The sequence below is a fragment of the Corvus hawaiiensis genome, chromosome 1, assembly GCF_020740725.1.
Source record: "Corvus hawaiiensis isolate bCorHaw1 chromosome 1, bCorHaw1.pri.cur, whole genome shotgun sequence".
In the NCBI taxonomy this organism is placed as follows: Eukaryota; Metazoa; Chordata; class Aves; order Passeriformes; family Corvidae; genus Corvus; species Corvus hawaiiensis.
In genome coordinates, this window is record NC_063213.1 from 85,252,808 (window position 1) to 85,272,973 (window position 20,166).

A 20,166-nucleotide genomic window follows, 5' to 3' on the forward strand; every position below is an offset into this window, starting at 1 on the left:
TTTTTTTTTAAATTGGTATTCATCTCTATTCTCAGCATGTAACACACACTGTTGCAATGGTTCCCAGTTCTTCTGAAGAACTGGAAAATACCTTTTCGTGGTACATGCCATCAAAACCTCTTCTGCAATTGCAGTTTTTTCCACTAATATTGGCCTAAGTGTTTGGGTTTTTTTAAAATCATACTTATTGCTGCTTTGCTGCTGTGGTTCAAATGTAAATACGTGGTCAGTTAAAGAAAATGTGTTTATCTCTTTTTCTTTTCTTTTTTTTTCCTTTCCTTCTTTCTACTGCAGTGGGGGAGGGTCCAGTCCTAGCAGGGGTCACGGGTCAAAAAGCTCTGAATAAGCTCTCAGAACAGCTGTCGCTGACCCAGCAAAATGAGATTTTCTTTGTGAGGATTGTAGTCTGCAATGCTGCTAACAAACACAAGTGTTAGAACTATAAGAGAGTGATGTTAGTAGTAGGCACATTCACCAAGTGGCAGAGACTGGAAGCAATGCGATGAAAACGTTAAACAAGGAAGGGTGACTCATGAACAGAAAACTATAATGAGAATCAGTCTCCTTAAATTTGATGAATTTTTCAGTTGGAAAACATATTAGTAACTTTTAGAAATTTACTACTTAGTCTTCTTTTAATTTTAAACCCACAATTTCTCATTTATGCTCAGGATATACAGTGAATGTAAGTTTTCAGAGAAAACCTTTTTTTCCCTAAGCTTAAGGGAAGGAGGGAGGTGGGAATGGCTCCACGTTTTGCTTAAACTGTTTCTCCCTTATTAAAAAAAAAACAAAACAAACAACAACAACAACAAAATTCAGTGTTTAACTATGCCTGGTTTTTGCCTAGGCATTGCATGAAGTCTGTGAGGTCCTTTGGGAAACAAGCAACAAAACACATCTTCAAGGTCCTGTTCTTGAAACAGTAACAAGGAGATAAAAACGAGATCACTTCAGTGGGTACTGCACTCTATGGTGAAGGAAAGCTTATACCAAACTGACCAGTATGGTTTTGGAGGAGACAGTCCGCTGTTGTCTAAGAAATACTTAATAAGAAGTAGATGAAGAGAAGAAAATATGGTTTACCTAGAAAACAAACACCTAATGTGACTCTGAAGTTCTGGGGAAGCATATTACATATTACTACTACAGGACTTCTGTTGTCCTGGGGGTATGAATCTAAAATGATGGGATTTGTCTTTTTAAACGAAGGACAGCAAGAATCTGGAAACTTGTTAAAAAGAATTTCTTAAATTATTTTAGCAATGTGTGCTCTCAACTGAAACTACAAAGCTTTTGTATTTACAGTCATAAAATGTAGGCACTTCTATTTTGAGCACTAATGTGAAAACTCTTACATGCTAGATGCTAAAATATAAATGGTCTTTTGGCCTGGCTGAGCTGGAGCTGAGGGTCATGCATTCATGGTGTGAGGCAACTATTGTATTGAATCAATAGCCAAGACCCTGGAAGAAGCCCCTGAAAGATGAGCCATTCACCTTTTACCAGTATGTCCTTCCTCCTTCCCACTGTTCCTTAGGACACTGTACATTTCTTTCTGCTAAAATATTTTAATTCTGTTCTTCCCACCAGATGGGGTAAAGGGGTATATGAAAGCTTAAAATTAAAGTTCAAAGGATACCAAGTATCCTCCTGCTTCTGCTGTTCCCCGTCCTCTGATGCTGTATTCCTAATGCAAGAGGCAGCTCTACAGACGCATCTGACATGCAATAAAGTACCTTTCCTAACTTCAGAGGAAACTTGCCAGAATGTTACCCTGATAAGAACAATTGTATTTTCCCTTATGACTGCAACTGGACAGGGAGATAAAGAAATGAGTCACTTGTGTGCATCCGGCCAGGAGGTTACCTTCCTGTAGGTTTTACAGAGAGTTATACAATATTCACAGGTTTTATATGCAAGTCCATTGTTCAATATTAGTCATTCACATTCTTTCTGTAGAAAATGAATCAAGATTTGGAGTGGTGATGTTTTTAGAAAACATATATGGTATTATATATATGTTCAATATTACATAGTGCTGCGTCTCCTGGTAGACTGACAAATCCTGCAAACTCCAGAAACCCATTTCAAATTAAGGGCCTGCTATGGTTCTCTGTGCCATCCTATTCCTTGCAAAACACTATACAATAAATTTAATCCAGGGATCAGAAGGGATAAAAGAAAAGAAGGAAGGTAGAAGATATGAATAGAGTGGAAGCAGGAAGGGAGAGAAAAAAATGGTTTCTGCCAATGGTGTTCTGGCCTATTTCTACCATTTTGTTAAAGAAATGGTTGAGATCACAATGGAGACAGGCTATAATGCAATAGTTTTATATTTGCAAGAGACGTAAAAAGTGCAGTATCTCAGATAGTGATTTGAAGGAGTGGATTTTTATTTTTGGCATCTTGATACATTTCAGAGAAGGATTTTCTTTAATGGGAGGTGTGAGAAATCTTGAAAAGGAACATTTTGGAATGACCCATGTCCAGAAGTGGTTACACAAATGGTTTTATCTGTCCTTTAAAAACCAAGTGAAATAGTTTGATAATTTCAGTATTTCTTGAAAATATATACATGTAATAAGCAACATTTTCTTTTTTAACATTCTTCTTTGTAAAGGATTTTCAGTGCATTGTGTAACAGAACTGGATTTTTTCAAGTCTGGATTTCAATATATACCCCTAAATAAAATGTTTATATGGTTGAATCAGGGATGTTTTTAATTTCTATTGACAAGACAGGTGAAAGAAACCAAAGCAGCAAATGGTTTTGGGGATTGGATCTGCATGCAACAACTGATTACAAGAAGGCACAATCGTGTGATTTGATGTCACTATTATGGTTTGCTACAAGATGTTGAGGTTTGCTTTCCCTGAAAGTTTCTCAGTCTTTCAGTGGCTAAGAGTCATGTTTTATCTTTCTAAAATACCATTTAATATTATACTCCAGGGTGTGGATTAAATTACAAGTCCAAAAAGTCTTCTGTTGAAGAGAAAGGAGGTCACTGAACAGAGCAACATTAAATCTGAAACTCTGAGGTACAATAATAGAAGAAAGAATAATGCTGAAAGGTACAGTGCTTTTGCTTGGGCTACAAACAAAATGAAGCAGCAGCAAAAGACAGACAAGAGCTGGTTTTACACGACACATGAGTCTGATTCCAGATGCTTCTTATTGGCACTGAGTTTGTAACTGTGAGAAAATTTTCAATTTACTATCAGCCTGTCATTTTGCAAGGGTAAACTTCCTAGAGCTCCCCAGAAGCTCAAACAAACTACCAGCCTCCTTGGGAGATTGGGTCTGTTTTGTTGGTTTAACACACAGCTCCATTTTAATCAGCCCTATTATTTGACCTTGCCCACAACTAGTATTTTTCATCAGGCCCTAACTTTGCACACAGGAAGTGTCTCCCAGGAAAGATGCTACTAACTGATGTCATCCTGCAGGCACTTCGTCTGAACACACGTCTGGCCCATGTAAATATTTACAAGAAGTACTCCTATGAATGTTAAAAGGAAAACTTTGTGATCACTCAATAAAGCTTGTGAAAGAAGTGCTGGGTGGTGATAGGAAAATAGGCTAGTTTGCCAGATTCCCAGCCATATTCTCACATGATTTGACTGCATTCCTGTCTATACCAAATAGTATTTTTGGCTCCCAGGCTCTAACCTATTTAACATATAAAATTATGTTTCTTTGAAAGTGCTTGCCAGCGTACTTAATTACATTGTATTAAAGCTGTAGGCTAGACGTGGCGTGTTGATGGTATGATATAAAGCAGTCAAGTTTTAAAACCAGAGCTGGATGCTGGCAGCAGGATGCCTTTCCAGCCCCAGTGATTTTGTACATTATAAAAGTAAAGTTTTAACTTAAAACTGTGGCAAAGCCTCCTAAAGCTAAGCAGAAGCAGAAAAGGGCAGGTCACTCTGTCTTTTCCTTACTCAAAGACCCAATTCTGAGCCTCTTTTTTTGCCATTCCAGAAGAAGTGAGTGGAGCACATGATGAAATCCACGGCTTTCTAATTTGCCCTTCAATACTCAAGATGTTGGTGTTGACTACAGCCGCTTTGTCTAGGAGCCCTGAAAGCATTCAGTTAATATATTTATTACCTGTTGTTTATATGAAATGTTTCATACATATACAATATGAATGTTTTATATGAAATAATTATGTAGTTAATATAGATATTTAAGGCTGGTACTTGCACAGGATACTGCTTGATGCTGTCCTGATGAAACCTAGGGATTCAAAAGAGCTTCCAGGATGGCAGCAATATAACTGATACGTCTTTCTAAAAATATTCAGCACTCCTTTGATTTTCCCACTTCTGTGCTTCATTTTCATATTATCTTTTCTGCCAAGGGTTTGGTTTGGGGATGGGGGTGATGGTTTGATTTAATAATTCTCCTATTTCTGTGACATTCAAAATAATACTATCAATCTCATAAAATCTGTATCTTCTAAAATTACTTCTAGAAGTAATTTCCCAGAATGTCACTGCAGCGATTGTTCTTAGTGGAATGTTCATGGGATATCTCTTAGTTTCCTAAATTTCATTCTAGAAAAAAACAGGTCTGCTACTGGAGGACAGCAAACTAGGCAAGAATGAATTTCTATGGGAATATATAATGAAGTAAGAGGACAAATGAAGTCATCAATAACTTGATGGTGAAAGGTGTTTGTCTATTGAGTGTCTTATATAGTAAAATGGGGAGTCTGTAGTTAATTACTACTGGACACTAATTGCATACAAAATAGTTAGTTCCTGTTACCATGAAAATCTGTTCAGCATTAAAAAATAGAAGCCACATTTGTGAAAATGTAATTATATAGAGCGTAATAAATTAAACACATCACAGTTGGATGAGCAGAGATTTTGCAGAAAAACTTGTTCAAAATAATTTGGCAAATGGCTCATGCAAGCTGCTTTATCTCACACACTTACAGACAGGAACTGTCTTCCATATCAGTTGCTTTGATAAGTAATTGCTTGTAATTCATTCTGCTGAGTAATTTATAATTTCCTACAAATCACATTCTATAGATTCTGCTCCCTGGCATTCCAGGATGGCTGTGTGATCCCACACATATTAACAATTAACAGTATTTCAATTTCAGTTTCTGAAAAAATTTTTTTAAAAATGCATACTTCCACTGTGCACAGAATCTGCATCACTGCTGTCTCAGAATGTCACCTTTGATCCTAGTGAGAAAAATGACTGTCCATACTCTGAAGTAGCAAGGATTTTATCACTGCTTGACTAAAAGCAGAAGTGCCATCCAAGTGTGAAGTGGAGCTCCTTGTTGAGGTATTAGTTAATCCTGCCTCAGAGGTACATATGTGCTTAACATCATTCAGGTAAACATTAAACTATTTAGTTTTTTAGTATGTCCTGAGGACTTCCACATTTCTATTTGAAATAAATGATTACTTCAGTAATTTTTCAGTCTCAGAGCAGAGACTATAAAAGTAAATCCTACCATATGTGAGAAATAAAGGTGTTTAGCTAGATGTATTCTGCCATGACTTCATCTGTGTTTTCTGCTTTTTGGGAGGTGATTTTGACCAATATGTCAAATCTATGAATTATTAATTCATGACACTTAGTCTGTTTTTTTCTTTATTCCTTGAACCCATGGAAAAGGTAAAAATTAAAACAGAAATTTGCACTGTTTCAAATAGAGACATTTTAACAGACTAATCGGTCAGTTTCCCAGGAAGTGGAGTAACTAAGCTTACAACATCCTCTGAAGGGCAAAACTGCTTCTGGGTGATGCAAATCCAAAGCCTGGGAAAGTGAAGCTAAGGCACTCAACACTAGCTGATCCTCATCCCATGGAAACTGGCACAACTGATTTGACCTACAGATGTGCAGTTGTTCACTGCAGAAGAAGCAGATTTATTAACTTTTGAAATTGCTGCCTTGGCTTAAATCTGATGGAAGTTGGATTCCTCTTTGATGACTTCTGTATCCAAAAAGTTTTTATATTTTAGGGGATTTTACTCTTCATGGGGAAAAAAAGCTATGAATATTAGGACGTGTCTTTCATTCAGTAGGAATACATTTGCAGAAAGTGCAATGATGGAATTTACTCAGCAATAATAAGAAATAAAGAATATTTGTTCAGGCATCATGCTGTCCTACGTGTGTGCGTGAATCATGAGTCAGATTCTAGGTGGTTTGAATTACCTTACATAAAGACTGATTATGTGTTTCTCTTGACCATAGAGAGAACTTCTGGGGATCAGATTCTTAGGCAATTCATTTGTGAAACATCATTCACTGTGCTCACAGTGGCACTCCTGGTTGGTAGGGTGGTCATCCTCTGCCACCACCAGACTCCTGCTGGGTCTCCCAGTGGTTCTGCTACCACAGGTCTGCACAGGCTCCCCTTCTGCAGAAGGAATTGCTCTCCCACCTCTTTGCTGAAGGAAGTGCTGCTGTAAGACTGATTTTCATCCCAGGCGGCATGTGGCAATTAATTATAGTTTTACATAGTTTTACATAGTTTTCTATTGTTGGAGTATTCCACCTCTGTGTAGGTAAAGGAGAATGAAATGTCAAACATACACCCTCCATAAGAGAAAATTCAACAGTCATATGATGATGCAATAGGACCACTACAGTGCTAGATGTGTACTTATAAGGATCTTCTAGAAGCATACTGACATTTTTAGGGCTATATGGTAAAACAGTGTTATTTTCCTATTTATTTTCCTACTATTCTTTACTTTTTTTTTTTTTCAAAAATATAAGCATCTGCAAACAAACTGACATAAACACTAGAGTGACAGAAAGTCATAAAACTTTGGAAAAAGACGAATGTGTGAATGTGTGTAACATATTCTTCCCTCCCTCCCCCTTGTTTGCATTCATTTTTTATTCCAGAAAAGTAGAAACAAGTGCAAGTGCAGAATGTATGCTGTGGAGTAAAGCAGCCTGAAGGCATTTACATAAACCCATCCCCTTACTGTTCATTGCACTGAGGAGAAAAACAGAAAGATGAGATTCCTCAACGACAGCAAAACAAGAGGCAGAAACATAATCTCATCTTTTCTCAGGAAGCAGGCAAATCTCTTGCACTATTCTCTAGTGCTGGAATTAATCAGCTTCTGAATAATATGTTTGGACTGCTTGGTGAGATGATTCTGAGTTAGAAAGTCCCTAAGAAGTCACTCTGCAAGTGGACGAAGGAGAGAAAAGAAGATATGGGGCACGCTGTACACCAATTCAAGGCTCTGTTTTGGAAAAATTGGCTCTGCCGTGTGAGGCAACCGGTGAGTGGAAATGATGAAAAAAGGAATAATTTAAATTTTTTAGTATCTGTTGGAAAGAGTGTGTCTATTGATTTCCCTTTTCACTGCAGATTGTTAAGGACAGGCTGGCTGCAAGTGGTTCTTGTTTTGCCTTTGGTCGCCGAATTTCTGAAAACACAAGTAGAGAACAATGTGTTGTTTTAATTCTAGAACAGCTGAATGCAGCAATGCTCCCCAGTTTGCAAATGAAACAGAAATCTCATAAAAGTTTTGAACAACCACAGCTTATCTTTTAATTAACATTAGATACTACCAGTGCTGGTAGCAGTGGCAAGGGGGAAAATAAATTTTCTTCACATTACAGGTGCTTATAGGTAATGTAAGAAAGCTTGCAGGACTGTGATCAAAGTCTAGATACAAGGAATGTATTGTGTATTAAAACTGTATAAACTTCTAAATTTCCTTTCTTATCTGCTCTCCAAAGCCTAATTTAACCTTTCAAATTCTAGTATGCAAAACAATGTGGCAGCTACTTAAACAGAAGTCAAAATTAAAATGATGAAAATTAGATATGAGATGTCATTCACCTTTACTGTGATTGAAACAATTTTTTAGGATAAAAGGAAATGAATTTTCTCAAGTGAGAGAACATTTTTGTGGAAAAAAAAAGTCACTCCAATTAATAGTTTCACACAGATTTCACTTGTCTGTAATGATGTGGGGATTTGCAGTGAAGCATGCTGGCTTCTTTGGATAGGATTATTTCAATTAAATAAACACACAGCTTTCAGTTTCAGAAATAGTTAGCCTCAATAAAATTGTGACTTAGAGAGGAATTTCTTCTCCAAATTACTGAAAGTGATGTTTTTTAATACAAAATATATTTCTGGGGGAAGGATGCTGTTGGTCATATTCTTCTCCATGCCTTAACATTTCTGTATGTTCAATCAGTGTGCATCAAGTGGCTTCTCAGTGTCTCCTGTTTTCCTGCATGTGGATGTATTTCTCCTTTTGCTCTGTGTAGCGTTCCCTCATATATTTCTGAAGGACAAAATTCATGTAAGTTTTAGGTTTGCCTAAATGGTAGATTTCTTGAATAGAGAACTCACTGAGACACAGACTTCTCCAAATCAGGAATTACAAGGGTGATCCAAAGCAAACTTAACTCTGTTTGTTGAGAGGCAGAAGCTGCCCTGGGGAACTTGCAAAACCTCCTTGTGTGCTGTTGTGCAAACACTGAGCTGTGAAGGTGCTCCATCTGCAGTTACTGGAGGAGATATCCAGGTGGGTCATCCACCTATGCAGAGGTGGTCAGACCCCTGTGAATCTGGAGAAGTACCTCCTGAAAGATCTGATGTGCTTCAGCTCTGTTTTATATCACGTAGATCTGTCTGTATAAGACAATTTTCTCGTCATGGTTATTTGTCAGCAGTTAGGGCTGGAAGACAAGTGAGGGCTGTTGAACTAACAGAGTGTCATGAGTGCCGTGTGGCATTAGCTGATATTACACAGTGAAGGGTGAAGGGGCTGTGACAGATGTAAGAGTTCTGTAAGGAACAGGTCTTTTGACTGAAATTCAGATTGGCATCAACACCTTTTATCATCATGGTTCAAAGGCAAAACAGGTTCTTTTGTACGTTTGGAGTGTTGTTGGAGTTTGAAATTGCAGTAGTGCCAAAGACACATTCCCATTTCTGTTTTCAGAAGCTTTTACTTCAGAACTACAGATTCTAGAAGCGCGGGAGATACACACTACCACGCAAATTTTCCATTGCTGCATTTCTTAACTATTGTTTAAATAACTTTTATTGCCATCCAAATTTGTTGCTAGGTAAAGGATGAAATGTGATTCCCAAATTCTTATGCCTTAAGTTTTGAGGACAATTGAAATTAAAATCAGCTGGGTCCTAAATCTCTGTTACCAAAACTCACCATTCCTCCCAGGTGCATCTCCCCTGAATGTCATGAGCTCACAGGTTCCAGTTCCCCTCAGTGCCTGGGCAAAGCAGCTGTGCAAGAACTGCAATCCTGCAATCTCGCAAATGCTCTTTCTTTGCACCTTCTGTGAACACTTTTCCTATTTGAACACAAGTAAGCCCTATACAGCAGCATTACTTTCCCATGTTTACCACAAATAACTTACTCATTAAGATCAGTTTTGCATGCTTAATGTCTGCAGCATGCTGGTGGTTCATTGAGTCCTCCAACCCGTTGTTGCCTCTGCAGCTGCCTTCTCAGTTCTTCTTCTTATCCCAAATTCGTGCCAGCAGGAGCAGCAGTCTTTGTCCAAGCTGTACCCTCCTCCCATGGACTGTGCCAGAGGTGGCAGGGCTGTGTTTGACCCTCGCTGCGGGCTGGCTTCCTGGCTCAGCCTTAGCCCTGGCTTGCCTGGAGATCCAGGCTCCCAGCAGAGCCTGTTGCCTTGCTGGGGCACTGCCAGTCAGGCTTTTCCTGACAAGGGCTCTGCTGCCCTGGCATCCTGTCAGGCTTCCCACCCTTCACGGGGCAGCTGGCTGGTGCTGTGCCCTGGCTGCCAGCTGGGCTTGCCCTGAGCCCTGAGGTGGCACCAGGGAGTCCAGCCTGCAGCTGTCCAGGGCCTTCCTCTATAATCCCCCCAAGCCCTGGTCTCCCACCGCTCCCCTGAACTTCTTGTGGGACCTTCCCCCACCCACTGACCGTGGGTGGAGGTGTGTGCCCCCAGGGACAGCCGGACCCTTTCCAGCCTCTCCTGGGCAGGCTGGTGACATCCCCTCCAAGTCTGTTCTGCAGTGCCCCTTCCCTCAGGTGCTGTGCCTGGCTCCATTCCCCGCAGACAGCCCACAGATACTCTTCAGCAATGGCTCTGCTCCACAGCAAGACCCTCCATCTGACCCCAGAGGGGAGAAATGGGGATGAATATGCCAAGGAGGGGAGGATGCTGCCAGGGCCCTGGGCCTCTGCTAAGTTTAATGGCTCTGAGCAGCCTCGCTGGGGCCCAAGGCCCAGCCAAAATGGGGCTTCTGTGCCCTCCGCTCCTGCCTGGGAGAAGTCAGAGGGATACCTCTCTTCAGCTCAGCCCTTGTGCTTGGCCACTGTTTGGCTTGGCCTGCTGTGACACTGACTGAGGATCTGGACTCTGGCTTGAGGCTGGCTGTGATAGCAGGGCCTGTCCTGTTCCCCTTCTAGGGTGCCTGGGATGGGTCCCCCACCCTGCTGGGTGACACTGTTATGCACAGATCCCTGCACCCTGGGGAGTAGCCGGCCCTTGCTGATCCCTGAAAGATTGAAAGCACCATCCTCACTTTTATTAGGTTGGCTCCTGTACGGTTTTGAGTGTGATCAGTTTAGATAAATGGTGATTTCCCTAAATTTCAGGAAACCTTTAGTTCCTTGTCTCATGTTCAGCACAGATGTCCTTCTTCACATGGAAGACTCTGCCACTGGATTTTGTTTTTAAGCATTATGTTATGGTTCTTAGGCATTTTTCTGACATGCCCAATCTCTTCTGTGATGGGATTTGGTTCAGCTCTGGCAGTTCAGAAAGAAAATCCCCAGCATGCTCCAGAGAAGTTAACAGCCTCTAATGGAAGACCTCCAGCATGGCTGTCATTTCTACTGTGTGCCCTATTCACACTTTCCTAATGCTGTTACCAGTGATTCTAGAAGTCTTTTGAAACTTGGCTGAATGGCAGCTTCTTCCTTTCTGCTGCTGTAAACTGAGACAATTGCTTTTCTTTGTGTTTTTTTCTTTCTTCCAATCTGTTTGGGAGTTTGTGCCTTCTCTGCAGAGGTGTGAACATGCACTGTGTATGTGCAATTTGCTCAGAGAAGGCACGCTCAGAATCAGAGTCCTGCAGCACATCACCTTGTGTGCCTTGTCATTGTGGCCCTGGAAATGGGAGCACTGGATGATATCCCATTTGGCCTGTTAGCTTGGTCTCATTTGGTCTTCTCTCCTGGAGATGATGAAGATGGCTTTTGGAGAGCATTGACTGCAGATGACAGAAAGGGTGTAATGGCAGCAGCTGGGGATCCAGGGAAGGACAAGGAGGTATGCCACCACGAAGGGCTCAGGGGAGCATGAGGAATTGCAGCAAGGTGCAGAATGCTGCTGGCTTCTTAGGAGGCTCAGGTATGGGAGAATTGAAGGTCATTGTCATCACCTCACCACTGTCTTGACCTGAGGAAAGTATTTACAAACACTATAAATTTAAATGAAAACTACTTTTCTGTTCTGAGATATATTTCACAAAGTTATAAGGATTTCAAATAGAAGTGTCAGTAGTTAATTTGTTTTAATGATCTTGTTTTTCCTTAAATAGTTGTAGAGAGGATATTTAATGTTTTTATTTAAATTGAAAGACATATGAATTTTTATGATTTGTTCCCAAGCCCCATGCTCTATAGACTTGATGATGTTTTTGATTTCCTTTTTCAGGTCCTCTCTCTCACTGAAATACTGTGGCCATGTGTACTTTTCCTGATTCTAGCGGCCATCCGCTTCCAGGAGCCCCCAAAATACAAGGAAAACTGTATGTTTTGTTTCATCTGTGTTCTGTTTTGATTGTCTCTGCTTGTAGAAGTATTTAGCAAACACTAAAAGTATCCTAGAAGGGGATAAATGTAGTAGAGTCAAAGGAAAGAGTCCTACAGTGGGGTTAAATCTTGTCCAACTATAGATCTGTGCAAGCTGTATTTAAGTGGAAAAGAGATACAAAGTTTAAGATTTTATTTTCAAGACAAGTCATACATCAACTTTGGAGTAAGGCAGATTACTTGGGTTTTAGTTGTATTTATTGCTTTCTATTGAGTAATGGTGTTTAGATGACTGGCTGAGAGGTAGATATTTACGATTAGACAAAGTGAATCTTTTTGCTTTTGTCTTGTCCAACTATAACTTCATTTAGAAAATAATTATTTATGATATTTTAATCTATTCATTTTTTTATTCCGTTATTCACCAATGTCAGTAAATGGGGATACACCAGCTTTAGCTGCATTAAAAAAAATCAGTTTGCTAAAAGAATTGTAGGCCTGTAGAGTGAAATATCTGGAGAGAATCTAACCTGCACTATATACATTTCCTTTATGGAGAGATATGGATAATTCCAGAGATATGGAAAAGTGGATGTTTAGACAGTCTTGATTGATGTATGTTCAGACATTGCTGAATATCAGTTCCTTCATCTTAGGAAAGCCTGTGAGAAAAGAGGAAATACTACTTTGTGAAGGAGTCTGTATTCTAATCCAAGTCACATGATATTGGGCAGAGAGGCTGGCAAGCACCTGATACTGTAATAATGTCACTACCAGGAAAATCAGCTTTCCAAAGATTACTCTCAAATGTCATCTGTACCTTGTCACAGAGGTTACTCATTTTCTGTGGTGACTGAGTTTTTCTTAAATGAGACACCTGACATTGATACAACTTTATTGCTTGCAGGTGACAAAGAGGCTTTTTGGGACAAGGGAACACAGTTTGCAAATGCAATATCACTGGTCTGATTTCTGTTGCTGCTTGGTTTTAGGTTACTTAGAAGCTCGTGATTTACCAAGTCGGGGCCTTTATCCTTTCATGCGGAGCCTTTTCTGTAATGTTGGCTCGAGATGCAGGAATGCCAGTTACACAACACGGAGACACAGCCGCTTTAGGTAAGTTATGAGAGTTTGACAGGGCTGTCACCATCACAGTTCATTTTTTTCTACAGCAAAGGGTTTTACTGCCCTTGTAGACAGGGAAAATAGGAACATTGTTATTCTGTGCTAAACGTTTCCTTCAATGTTCTTATGAATTAGTCATACCTCTTTTTTGCTTTTGCTTTTTTGATAATTTTTGTTTGTATTTCTTGGGCATTTCATGCTGTTACTGGATACTGAACACGCTTTGGGGGTAAAACTTTAGAGGTACCTTGTCATATTCTTGCGCTTTCTCTGCTGACATGTGAGCACATACTTTTATCCTTCACTAGAAAGTCTTTTATTACATGAAAGGGAAGCTGAGCAGCAAAATTATATTCTATGTTGATTTAGACTTCGAATAGTTTGGGAGCATACACAGTGGGAGAAGTGAACCCAGGAAAGCAAAACAAGAATAACTTTCATGTAAGACCCACAAAGAGCCAGCAGAAGGTCTGTAATAAAGAACTTGGAAGAAGTTATCCATAAGTAGTCCTTGTCACAGGATCCTAGAATGCAGGAAGAAAAAATATTGATTTGAATCTGGAATTTTTCTTTAAGAAGTGAAGTAATTTCATCTACTTCAAAAATGTTGAAAAGCATTGCGATGCAAAGACACTCGTGCAAACCAGCTGAAGGGTATAGTCATAAACAACCTTTCGAAATATATAACAATAAAGTCAGATTAGGGTGAGCTAATCAGAATGTGTACGCTTATATCTGTATGTTTATTCTTAGAAAATTGATAATATCTACCAAAAGATCTTAGAGGGCTGAGCCAGGTGTGTCAGAGCATCAAATAGTTATGGTTTATTATCGTAGAGGTTTATAGGTAGCAATAAGTGCAGCATACAGCAAATTGGAAAGCTTCAGTATCACAGTAATAGGCCATAATACTTATGTATTGATCTAGATGGTCTGCTCCAGTTATTTGTACATGTAGAGAACTGTTAATTGAATATAAGACCATGCAAAATAAAGCTTGTTTATGGGCAAACACTTTCTACATAAAGCAAGAATTTGTTAGTAGAATTGAAGTCTTAACAATTTAAGCCACTATTAGTCAAGATGTATTATTACACAAAATACTTACAGACAAAAATACTGGTATTAAAATTCTCCTCCTCCTCCCACTACTCCTTCTCCTCCTCCTCCTCCTCCCACTAATATAGTTAGAATTGTTACATGACCACAGAGTTCCTAGGTTTTTCCCTGGGGTTATGCTCACCTTTCCACTGCTGCTCTGGGTCATGTCAGTAGCTGCAGATGGGTGGGGATGTGATTGTTATGGCAAGTCAGGATCCACAGTCCTTTACCTGGAGGAATGTGGTGTTGATGGCTTCTTTTTTCACTCAAGGGTGCATTGGGGTCACTTATGATTGCTAGTGTGCTTTTCTACTTTGCTTGTTTTCCACTGGTCTGCATCTCTGCAATACGTTCAAATTTACGTGGTACACCTGAATGTATATGCTATCTTTTACACATTAGTTACCTGTTATTTTTTCTTATACTTGGAAATTGGCTTTGTCCAGCTATAGGTCTGAATTTTACCTGAGCAGTGGTGACCTGTTTATAGCCATGGGGTCCTTGGTGCCAGCCTGTGCCCACCTCTTATCATTCCAGATGCTCCAGTATCATACTCCAGTACAGTTCATCTGTGTCCCCACCTCTCAAGGCCTCTGCTGTTACACTGGGCCTGTGTTCTTCTGCACTGCTTTGTTAATCATAAATATCTCATTTTGCACTGAATAGTCACTTGCTACTTCTATCTGTATAAAACTGATGGCATTATACAATGACAAGTGAAGATACAGCAAATAGCCCTAGATACCTCGCTAAGAGAAAAAAAAGTTAAAGCTAACCCAAGTCAAAACAAAAACCAGACAAGTTCAGGCAAAGCAAAGGTGGCAAGCGCCTGTGTCTTTCAAACCCAGTACAAAGCCTGTACCCTGTTACTTGCAGTAGCAATATTATATTACTGGGTTATAGAGTTGCAGTAACTATTGGCCTATACTTCCCTATAAGTATAGCTTTTTCTTTACATCTCTAGTTCAGATGCCATCTAAATGTGTTAAATCTCTAGAATCTATGAACTATATCGACTGCTCTGCATGATTATTTACACTGTTTGGACTGAACTACCCAAATTATATTCCAGCTCAAAAGAAAATGAGGAAAGAATTTCCTGGAGGCAGTCTTAGACCTACTTAAGAATCGTGGAAATTATTCAGTATTTATTGAAATTATTATTTCAATTTTTCAACTGAAAAATAAAATGCATGCATGTATCCATATTTATACACTCAGTAGGCTACACTGAGTAGTATATAGCCTAGGTAAGGAAAAAGGCTAAAAAGGTAGGATGAAGTTCATTCTGAGGTCAGTCTGTTCCACCAGGTCCATCAGTATAAATTAAATCAACCTCAGGGCTGCTCTGACTTATGCTGGCTGCCAACAGCCTTAGGAATATAGACTGTCAGTTTGATCAGTCAAACATAACTGAATCCAGTCTCTGTTGACTGGAGACATGGGGTGGCATAGGAACAGTAATACCAATCATCTTTCCTTGAAGGATTTACATCAAACCATAAGTCTGATAAAGGAACATTTTTTTATGTCAGTAATGCTGTGTTTATGAAGGGTGAGCCAGAGACTGCATAGTTTGCATGGACACGTAACCATTTGTTTTCACAGTGTGGATCACTTTGGTGCTATCAGTTTGAAATGTAGCTGTCTTTGGGAGAAAGTAGTTCTGTGACTACTGTTGGAACAACCTCCATGGAAGTCACAGACCACCAATAACTATTTGTCAGTGAGAAGCCCCCACCATGAGGGGGGCTGAGCCCAGGGTGAAATTATCCTAGTACAGGTCATGCCCTCGCAGGTGTGCCCCTGTCCCTTCAGGCAACAGCCTGTGACATGATGAGAAGATGATTCAGGTGAAGCCTACAATCACATTAACTCTGATTTGCAGCAAGACCTGCCACCTCCTCTGATGCCTCAGAAAGCATCCAGTTTGCAAGAGCTCTTTGGCTTTGCTCCTTGCTCCTTCTTTCAGCCACTGCAAAAGGTGTTGGCTGGAAGCTCACTGATATGATTCCCTAGCCTGAGATACCCAGTGGTATCTCAGAGCAGAGGAATAAGGAAGTATTCAGGAGCCCCCATGGCAGAGGACATTTCCCCCTCCTCTTTCCAGAATGTTCCACTCCCCACCTCATCTTAGTGGAGCACAGCATAAAATTGAGAGCTTGCAAATAAGATAAAAACCACACAGCCCAGGGTCCTATGGCCTTACACCCACATATTTCCATGCGTTTGCACGGAAACATAATGATTTCCCAATACTCTGGGTTCCACGGCAAATCTTGCAGAACATGGTGGGATTTGCCCTTGCAGTCTAGGCTCCTAGATCTATGTTTGTTAGACTTCTCAATACCTAAAAGAAAATTAAGCTATTCTCGGACTTAGAACCACAAAGATCATAAAAGCAAGACTCTAAAAGGTTATTTCTAAGCACATTAGCTTATTTCCCTTTCTTTAGCTACAAGTAGTAGCAGCCTGAGCAGCCTCCCCAGTAGATGTGGTAGAAGCCCAGGTCTGTCTCTGGTACTTCTGGTGGGTGGGCCACCATACCCACGTGGTAGCTCAGTCTCCTTTCGCACCTGACTGGGCTCCTGGGCTCACCCTGACTTGTTGGGGCTGTCTCTGGAGCTTGTAACACACCCCTGTGTCTGCTTGCTGGCTGGGGGGCAGTGTCCCATTGTTAATGGCGTGGACTCTTCCAGGGTTGCCTCAGCTCCTAGCTTGGCCCCCTTCTGGAGCAGCCTTGCTCACGGCCAGCCCCTTTCTTCTTAGTGTTCTGAACCTTTTCTGCCTCTGTGGTTTTCCAGTGGACGAGCATCAGAAGAGCTCACATACAAGAGCAGATGTGGGAGAACAGAATCAAGGAAGGTCTAAGCATCAGCAATAGTCTTTGTGTAAGAATTGCTTAAAGGGTCAGGTTTTTCTTTAATGAGGTATATCTTCAAATGATAAATAGTTCTGCAAGATAGATGACTGCAACAACTTACTGCAGTGTTAACTCTTGTGACCTTGCTTATAGATTGCCAGAGAGTTGGGGAGAAAAGGAAATTTAAACATGGCTTTTTGCCATTTGTAGGCAATTAAGAAGAATTTTTTTTTATTTTTTTTTTTTTGTTCTTTGTATGTTTTGGTCCATTGCATTTTAGGAAGGTTATCATTGTATCAACATGGAAGAGAAAGATCTTTCTGTGAGAGACACGAAGTATGTTGTTGTCCAACATGTGTATTGGTATTGATGTCTCCAGGATGTGCTGATATGGTGCAGAATGGAAGCCAGGTGGGGCTTTGCAATTTTAGAGAGAAATTAATAATGTGGTGACAGGGGTGAGGTTGAGACGAGTTTGCTGAGAGGCTTATGAAAATCATCAATGGCATTTCTAAATGGCATTTCACATCATAGCCGGGTTCTTAGATGAACTCAGAAATGTTCTTATTGTCATCCTGAGTAACTGAGTAAATTGGACAGAATTAATGTTTCTGAGTCATGGCTTTAGGAATTGACAATTGCTTTTACATGCTCAAAGAGATGCAGAGTCTTTTTGCTCTTTTGCAGCATTTTGTCATGGTCAAAGCTTGTACCAATGTATGCCTTTAGTTTGATTTCTGTTCTCATGAAATTTGTGGAAATGTACCATTAAGAGAAGAGCTACCATGGACGATACTGAAATTTTATATATACACTCCCCAACCCTTTCTTCTAACACCCCAACTCTAATTATATATGTCCTTTTCTACAAATTACTGGCTTCCTCCTTTTGTCCTTTTTATTATCCCTATCTTCTCCTCTTTATTGTTCCTAGCAACTGCTGCTAGGAATTTCCTTGGAATGGCTGCTGAGCTTCCTTTACACATAAACACACAAGTGAGTTAATGTCTCCTTCTGCTCCAGAAAGCATACAGTGAAGGCCCTTTGGGAGAGCAGCAGTACAACAATTAAGTATTTTTCGTGGCACAGTGTCTGAAAATTGTTTGCCTTGACTGTGTCTGCAGCTGGTTTTGAAGTGTAGTTTCTTATCTTTCTGGCAAGATGGGGACATCTTCCTGCAATTTTGTGCAACCTGTGCTGAATTAAGAGATCAGTAGTAACTTGTAGCACTCTTATTAGGAGATAAATGTCCTCTATGTTGAAAATATATAAAATCCTTTAGTCTTAGCTGAGATATTCAGCAAATAAGATCTCTGTAATAATATGTTTCATGAAACTGAGCCTGATAACCAATATCACGCCTGTTGCCATTTCCCCTTCCAAAAGAGGCTGTGCTCAGCTCCAAGAATAATCAGAGGAAGGACTGGGGCAATGACGGCAAAAGAGGGTCACAAAGGCTGCTGGCTGACATGGCTGCTGCCCTGGAAATCCCCATAAAGCTAATAGCTCACACAAATCACAGCCAGCACGTCCAAATAGCTGCTCTTGTCCTGCTGAGAGGCTTGACTTTGGGAAAGTGGCGTTTCTGTGGGTTTTTCAAGTTGCACATGTGCCTTCTTTTCTGTTCTAGCTGAGCCTTATGCCTGGGATTTGCTCCTTTTGCCATATCCTAAATATCTATGCCCCCTAGAGTTTCTTAGCTGCCTCTCCACTTTCACCATCAACTTGCTTTTCCCTGCACTTTGCCCTATAGCTCTTCAGAGCCTCCATGCTCCAAGTGCTGCCTGCTGTTTTCTTAAATGTTTCTAGTCTGTGTATCTTCCCAGCCCCATTTCCCCTGCCCCGTGTACTCTGTGGGACCTCAAAGGGCAGTAGCTTGCATCCCTAGCCCTCCAGCCTGGGAACAATGGAAGGACAGCCCCGCTGAACGTGCTGTCCATTCAGCCTGTGTAATCTGGTGTGCTTCTGCTATGCATCAAACAGGTGGCTAAAGCACATCAAATTAGATGCCAAGAGGATACTTTTTTGTTATTTCCCTGCTGTTTATTAACCCAAGCTTTGCAGATCCAAGGTACAGCAGAGTTAGTGATGGGGATAGAGTGGAAGGAATTACTGATTCCTTCTCTCTCTGCTCTCTGTGTTCCCTGGTGCTGGCAGGGAGGGCAGGCAGCCCTAGCAGCCCGTGGAGACACCGTTGAGTCCTGCTGTGTGCTCCTATGTGAGTAAGGTGGCCTTTTTTCCCAGAGCATTGTTGTTTGCAATGTTTCTAAAACCAGGATGTTTGTAGATGGGGATACAAGGCTTGGGTCTAGTTTGGAGGGAAAAAACATAGGTTGAAATACTGCTCTTATGCTTCACTCTGAATACTTATTATTATTTTAAGTGACCTTGTTAGGAGAGTTTAGATGTCAATTTTAAGTTCAGCAAGTATTGGAAAAAAACCCCAACAAAACCCAACACCACCACTCCCTCCAAACCCCACAGAAAACCCCCAAGACAACCAAAACCTGTGGAAAATCTCATGGAAACTGAGCTAGAGCTTTGTTTTTTTTAAAGTTCTGACTGTGACTGCTGTTTTTCTGGTGAAGTGCTGGCCTCTTGTTCATGCTAAAAAAGCAGTGTGCTGGGAAGATTTCAGGATGTAGGGAGTGTTTCAGTTCTTTGCCAAACACTAGTGTTCTCAGCTGTCTGAAATTTTGGGCAGTGGGAGTGTTAGTAATATTGCAAATTATGTGGTAGTTTTCAAAAGCAATAGCTAAAGTGCAAATTCTAATCATCCTAAAAGCCACCTTCTGAACAACAGAAACCTGCTTTTTAAAACTTCTTTTAAAAGGGAAAAATACATGTTGAGGAATTGTTCTGCCTTTAGCCCACTGAAGTTTGAGCATGGTAAAATAGTTTTCCAAAATCCTACTGGCTGTCGGACAAGTTGAGATCAAAATAAGCTGTTCTGAAACCATTAAGAATTTTATTGTTTTAACATTAATTTTTTTTTCCCTTAATCTAAAGTTGCAGACAGCTCTGTGGGTGTCTGAACAAATGAGGATCAGGGAGGGAGGGAAAGTGAAATGAGAGAATGAGAAAGTGGTGGCTGATAGTTTTCTTTGGTTTGTGAATTAATCTCATTAGGCTTTTATTTCAATAAATAAAAATTGTGCTGAAAGCAAGTATTGGCATATAAGCTTGATGGAAAAGGAATGTAATTCTTTATTATATTTTTGTAAGTGGGATAGGACGAGAGACATTGGGCAGAACAGATACACATGAAATTCCACCTGAATATGAGGAAGAACTTCTTT

The 20,166-nt window shown here is 40.4% G+C and overlaps 1 protein-coding gene across 1 annotated transcript in view; it reads left to right on the plus strand.

The window, feature by feature from the left end:
* Positions 1-7,045: 7,045 nt before the first annotated feature.
* The window catches only part of ABCA13 (ATP binding cassette subfamily A member 13), a 175,497-nt gene continuing 162,376 nt past the window's right edge, over positions 7,046-20,166 (plus strand). The window contains exons 1-3 of the mRNA XM_048321455.1: positions 7,046-7,284; positions 11,681-11,774; positions 12,771-12,894. Of these exons, the coding sequence (XP_048177412.1) occupies positions 7,216-7,284; positions 11,681-11,774; positions 12,771-12,894 (287 nt within the window). The 5' untranslated portion in view covers positions 7,046-7,215. The remainder of the gene's footprint in view (positions 7,285-11,680; positions 11,775-12,770; positions 12,895-20,166) is intronic.